General features: G+C 53.9%; 1 protein-coding gene across 1 annotated transcript; it reads left to right on the forward strand.

Moving 5' to 3' along the window:
• Positions 1-4,348: 4,348 nt before the first annotated feature.
• Positions 4,349-5,938, forward strand: GSX2 (GS homeobox 2). Its single transcript, XM_032632122.1, has 2 exons — positions 4,349-4,901; positions 5,598-5,938. The coding sequence occupies exons 1-2, from the start codon at positions 4,349-4,351 to the stop codon at positions 5,936-5,938; spliced, it is 894 nt and encodes a 297-aa protein (XP_032488013.1).
• The last annotated feature ends 273 nt before the right edge of the window (positions 5,939-6,211 follow it).

Genomic DNA, 6,211 nt, shown 5'->3' on the forward strand with positions numbered 1-6,211 from the left:
TATTTTTCTCTCTTACTTAAATATTCTTTTCATTTTGCTTTGTTGGCAGCTTTACCCAAACAACAACAAAAATCAAATGAGAGCATTTTCTCCTTGTCTTCACCTAGGTAGCTGCTTTCCTCCAGCCCCTGAAAATGTGACTCCTTCATAAAATCGAAATTTATGATTATTCAAATGTTGGGGACTGTGAAAAAAGAGGAAGAAAGAGAGAAAATTAATATTGCAGCTGTTCTTCTGATTAATGAGAGATAATTGCTCATGAAAAGTCACCCCTGTGGCATTTTGTTGTCTCCTGGATCTTTGTTCTTTTCCACTATTATTGAGGACTTTCTTGAAGACTAAGCAGTTCTTTTCAATTTTTGGGTATTCAGAAAGGGTTGCCTGGTTACAGAGAATGGGGAAATCTCTGGCTATATCGGGTAAGATGTGCCACAGACAGCAATATCACAATGCCACTCAGAGAAAAGGATGGATACAAGTTAACGATGCGCTTTCAATAAAACATTCATAGACTTGTTCACGCTTTGATAATGACCTCATTAAAGGGAGCTGGGGGCAAGTAAGTCCTGTCTCCTGTTTGTGTTCGGCTAACAAAACCCAGCTTTGAGATCATTCATTGCTTTGGAAACTAATATGAAATCAATGTAAGAGGAGCAAATAAATCCAAGGCGGCCCCGCCAACTCCCGGCTGTCCCGCCCTGCTCGCGGTCTCCTCTGTTTGGGGCGGGAGAACCGTGTGGGCAAATGCTGCAACTGAGAGGGAAAAAATGGACTTGGGGTGGAGGGGGCGAAGCTTTAGGGGGAGCAGAGGGAGGGGCAAAGTAAGACTTCGAGCCAGAGAAAAACAGTAAGCACATCAATGGGTCAGAACTCTAGGGTTGCGGAATAAGTAAGGTTTAGTCCACGCCCTTTATTTCCCTGTTTTTGCCTGTGAAAAGAAACAGGAAGAGAGAGAAGGAAGAGGAAAATGTGCGGTTCAGATCCGGTGTGATCCCAGATGGGGGAAAGTACTGGGAGACTTTCTGAAAGGTATATCCAAGAATTCGAATCTCAAGGTTGGGCTGCGAGGAGACTGCTCATCCAGACTCAAGCTGGAGAGTCCAGAGGCAAGAAGGTGGTGCCTCTGAACTGCTTTGATTTTTTTTTCCTCAGTTGAGGGTAAGGGTGGGGTGTCCTGACTGGGCAAGGCTGGGGGATGGTGGGGACAATTCCTGTTACCTTCACATTTGTGACATCATAAAAGACAAAGCAAAGCCATCTCTGTCATCCCCAGCAAAAGGGGGAAAAAAATCAAAGGATTCCCCCCCCCTTTAAAAGAACTAATTTTCTCCTTGAATTATGAAAGTAATGGCTTAGGTAACAGCCTGTACTCTGTACCCAACTGCTTAATACCGAATAAATCCTTCCACGTGGCTCCCCAAGTCGTGGCAATTAGAGCTCATTATAGGCTCATAAGAGCTCTCATTTCAGGGATTACTTAATGGACGATGAAATTTTATCGGACAGAATCACTGAGAAATAAAATTGGGTGTTAGCGGGGGCACCATGGGGGCACGCCGATGGTGTGCCCAGGGTCCCTTTCTGCTCCGAATGGGTTGGAGGCGCTGCAGTCCTGGGGGAGGGCAGGTCTGGGCAGGGCCAGCCGCAAAGCTGTCCACAGGGTCATTGGGCAGGGGAACGATGGCAAGGCACATGGGGTTGGGGAGCTTCTGAAGACGGGGCTGGAGTGAAGGAAAGGGGGAGGGGGGTGGGGAGAGAGACTGAGAGATCCAAAGAGAACTGAAGAGAAGAGTCTCAGAAGAGACTCCAATGTGGAACGTGACCCCAAAATACTTGCTCTTGGTGGGCTCAAGCAGTTAACCCAGTATCCTAATAGACAAATTTCTTGGTCATGGTCTGCTTTCAGCCTCAGTCTGGCCCCAAGCCGCTACTCCTCTCGCAGCCCTAAGTAACCCTACGGGCCTCTCACTTTTCTCAAAATTCACCAGCACACCAACCGGAGGTTTCTGTAGGCAGACATAAATCGAGTTAGATGCTCAAGCATCATAATTAGGATTCTCTAAAATAAAAGGATCCTCACATAAGCACAGCTCCCAGCACATTAGCATAGAAGTTCTTCCCAAGAGCAGAACTAGAACCACTGCAGGTCAAAGTGAATAAATACATATAAATATATATTATATAAAATTTTAAGTGAAATGTATATATACACTTGCAAAGTCAACAGGGAAATCAAGGCACCTGTTTGGACAATTTAGGCCTATACAAACATCCTGCCATTAAGCACCTCCCAATGGTTGAGCTCCCAGTTTTCTTTCTGAGGCTGGAATGATTCGGGAACTGCCCGGATTCTCCCATTGTGAGCGAGGGCAGGCTGGGCCAGGCAGGCTGGGTTGAGGCTGAGCGCCTGCGATGGCTGCAGCAGCAAACCTTGTGGTACAAAAGTAGTTACAGCTGAGCTGCCCTGCGTTAAGCCCTGAGACTCCTTAATTGTTGTCACAAGATGTTGGATTAGCACATTTCTGGAATAGCTGTCTGTTTACACTCTGGAGACCCACCGTCCACTAACCGCTTTCTAATTGAATTCTAATCACATTCAAATAGCTCAATAACCAGCCTCAGCTGCAATTCATAAAACTTTAATTGCCATCCATAAATCCTGGGCTCCCCAGAGCGGGGTCGTCCCTACAACCCAATTACACTTCTCTAGCAGGCAAGAGAGACGGTCACAGAGATGGAAAGGGGGAAGGAGAGAGGACAGAGAGACAGCCATGTCACCAGCTGAGAAGCGGATACTCCCCTAGGATTTGGGCCCTTGGTTCTCACAGGTGGAGGGAGTCCCGTCCCCAAGTTTCTCAGCACCCTTGTTATCTCAGGCCTGAAGTTTGCTGTTCGGGGGAAAGGATTGGACTTGTAGCTGTTGCTCACCCTCCCTGCTCCAGCCAGATTTTCCACAAGGAAAAAGAAGAGAAAGCTGTCACTTCTGCAGCCTTGCTTCCCCAGAAAGATCAATAGCCCTTAGGTGGGCAGCCACCCTCTCTCACCAGCCACTGGTGCACCAGTCTTCCACCGCCACTCAGAGAGGTTTCCTTTACCAAGCCACTTCTCCCATCCTGAGGCAGGATTCACTGAGCGACTCAATTCCCTTCAAAACCTTTATGGGCTTTAAAAGGCGTGCATAGGGGAGAGAACTTCCTGGTTAGCTGCCTAAGCAGGAGGTAGCAGGACTCAGAACGAAGGCTGCCCTCAACCCCTGCCCAGTCTCCGGAAGGGCCGGGATTTGGTCCTCTCCCCAAAGTCCTTGAGATGGAGTTTGTAGGACTGGTCTGCAAATGCAGCAGTGGGACCGCTCGGAGAAAGACAAGAGCGTACCTTCAATGTCTCTCTTTGCCAAGGGGGGTGGTTTCAGGTTAGAAAGAGGCACAAGGAAGGGTCGTTGATCTGAGTGGCCCCAGAAGGCCCCAAGTGCAAAGGCATTTTAGAACTTCCCAAGCATCAGAATGAAAAGCTCCACTTCTGAGCTGGGAGGCCTCTCTGCTATGCCCCCCGGATCCCTCACCAGCCAACCACCTGAATGACCTTGGCCAGTTCCAAAGCTAGGGGACTCTGTGTGTGAGTGAGTGTGTGTGTGTGTGTGTGTGTGTGTGTCCGTCCGTGTCCCAAGCTGCGCTCCGGGACTGGGTCCCTGCCAGCCCACCGCCACACAATCCTGTTCTAAACCGTAGGCTTCACACTAGGCCGTGACTTATCCGCGGCTGGCACAGAAGAGCAAGGAGCACTAGGCATTCCTATTAGAAAGGCCTCAAAGTCCCCACCTGGTGCGATCTGTGGCCGGAAGCGAGGAAGAGTTGGGCTGGGGCCCAGGCTAGGGAGAGGGGTGGGATGGAGGATGCAGCTCTGCGATTTCTCGGGAAAGCGTGGAGAAAGAAGGGGAGGAGGCCGGCCTCCCCGCGAAATTAACAAAACCTACACTTTACAAAGTCTCCCCCATCCCCCTCCTCCGAATTCTTCCCCGCCGCGCACCCGCCCCTCCTCGCCGCTTCTGTTGTGACTCGGGCAGCCTATCCCGAGGGTGGGGAGCTGCCGAGGAGCCTGAGACGAGCGGTACTCCGCAGCATCACGTGTCGGGGTGGGGGCTATAAAATCCCGGAGCCTGGGCGTCGGGCGGGGGACGTGAGGACCAGCCCTCTCCAGGGACCCCTTTGTTCGCAGCCCAGACGCCGACACCTCCGCGTCCCCAAGGGCTTGACCGCCTGCGTTCGCGCCGCGCCTGGGGCAGAGCTCAGGACAGGAGAGGGGAGGGGGCGCCACGGCCGGCCGGGCCCTCCAGCCACCCACCCCTCGCGACATGTCGCGCTCCTTCTATGTCGACTCGCTCATCATCAAGGACTCCTCACGGCCCGCGCCCTCGCTTCCTGAGCCGCACCCCGGGCCAGATTTCTTCATCCCGCTGGGCATGCCATCCCCGTTGGTGATGTCCGTGTCCGGGACGGGCTGCCCGTCCCGCAAGAGCGGTGCGTTCTGCGTTTGCCCGCTCTGCGTCACTTCGCACCTGCACTCCCCTCGGGGGCCCGCGAGCTCCAGCTGCGGGAGCGCAGGGACCGGGAGTGCCGGGGCCGGGGGTGGCGGGGCGGCGGCAGCCGCCGGGGCGTTGCCCCTGCTCAAGAGTCAGTTCTCTTCGGGTCCTGGGGACGCACAATTCTGCCCGCGTGTGAGCCACGCGCACCATCACCACCACCCTCCGCAGCACCACCATCACCACCACCAGCCCCAGCAGCCCGGCTCGGCTGCAGCGGCGGCGGCCGCGGCGGCCTTGGGGCACCCGCAGCACCACGCACCTGTCTGCACCGCCACCACCTACAACGTGGCGGACCCGCGGAGATTCCACTGCCTCACCATGGGTAGGGCCGGGTTTCTGGGCACCTACGCGCTGTGCCTTCCTTGCCCGCTCCCGGGAGCAAACTTTCCGCCTTCAGGGGATGAAGTGGGATCCTGGGGGCGGGGTAGGGAGGGAGGAGGGGCTTTTAGTATAACTGTGGAGTCGTCCCCAGAAGTTCCACGAAGGTGGGAGTTAGCCTTCTCAGCCTCTCCAAGCAGCCTGGTGAGCTTCACTCCCGGTATCTGGTGCCCGAGTCTTGCATAACATTGGGGCCTTTGGGACTTCGAACTTGAGGGCTGAGAAATCGGAGGTTAACTGACTGAGGTCCGGGGTCGGTGTATTTGTACTTAAGTGTGGCATTCCGGCGTCGAGGCTGGCTGGGTCATTGCTTTGGGCTAAGCCTGCCTGCCTTTCCGCTAGGCTTGAAGGGAGACGACCGGACAATGCAACCCCTCCCCCGCCCCCCACTTTAATCCTCTGACTTTACGTCCCGAACATCAAAGGCCTTCACTTGCTTTGGGCGTCCCTGTCCTTCCCGGTTAAGTAACGATGTGTCTTGAAATGAGAAAGAGTAAGAGATGGATACAGGTATTTGGTTGAGCTTCACGGGTGAGTCCCTGCGAGGCATCCTTTCCAAGGGATGGCACGTGGGGTGGGAGCGCCTCCCCACATCCACCCCCGAGAATTACCTCTCTGCCCTCTCTTGGCCCATCTGCAGGGGGTTCGGAGGCCAGCCAGGTACCCAATGGCAAGAGGATGAGGACGGCGTTCACTAGCACGCAGCTCCTGGAGCTGGAGCGGGAATTCTCTTCCAATATGTACTTGTCTCGACTCCGGAGGATCGAGATCGCCACGTACCTGAACCTGTCAGAGAAGCAGGTGAAAATCTGGTTTCAGAACCGCAGGGTGAAGCATAAGAAGGAAGGGAAGGGCACACAGAGGAACAGCCACACGGGCTGCAAGTGCGTCGGCAGCCAGGCGCACTACGCGCGCTCAGAGGACGAGGACTCCTTGTCGCCGGTCTCGGCCAACGATGACAAGGAGATTTCCCCATTATGAGGGAGGGCTGCCCCACCTCTCCCTACACGCTCCCGTAATCCCTCCCCCACCCCCTACACACACACAACGCGACGCGGCAGGCACCCAGGGGCCAAAATCCTTGGCCTTTCGGTTGTTCTGCCTGGAGAAGGTGGAGACAGGTATTCCCGGGGGCTTACATGACGGGCCTGACACTTCTGTCTCCTACTTGATCTATTTGTTTGGGACTCCACTCGCAGTTATAGATCATTTTTTTAAAATGTAAATAATCTAGATTCAACTAAGTCTCGTCAT

This window comes from Phocoena sinus, chromosome 5 (genome assembly GCF_008692025.1).
Source record: "Phocoena sinus isolate mPhoSin1 chromosome 5, mPhoSin1.pri, whole genome shotgun sequence".
Lineage (NCBI taxonomy): Eukaryota > Metazoa > Chordata > Mammalia > Artiodactyla > Phocoenidae > Phocoena > Phocoena sinus.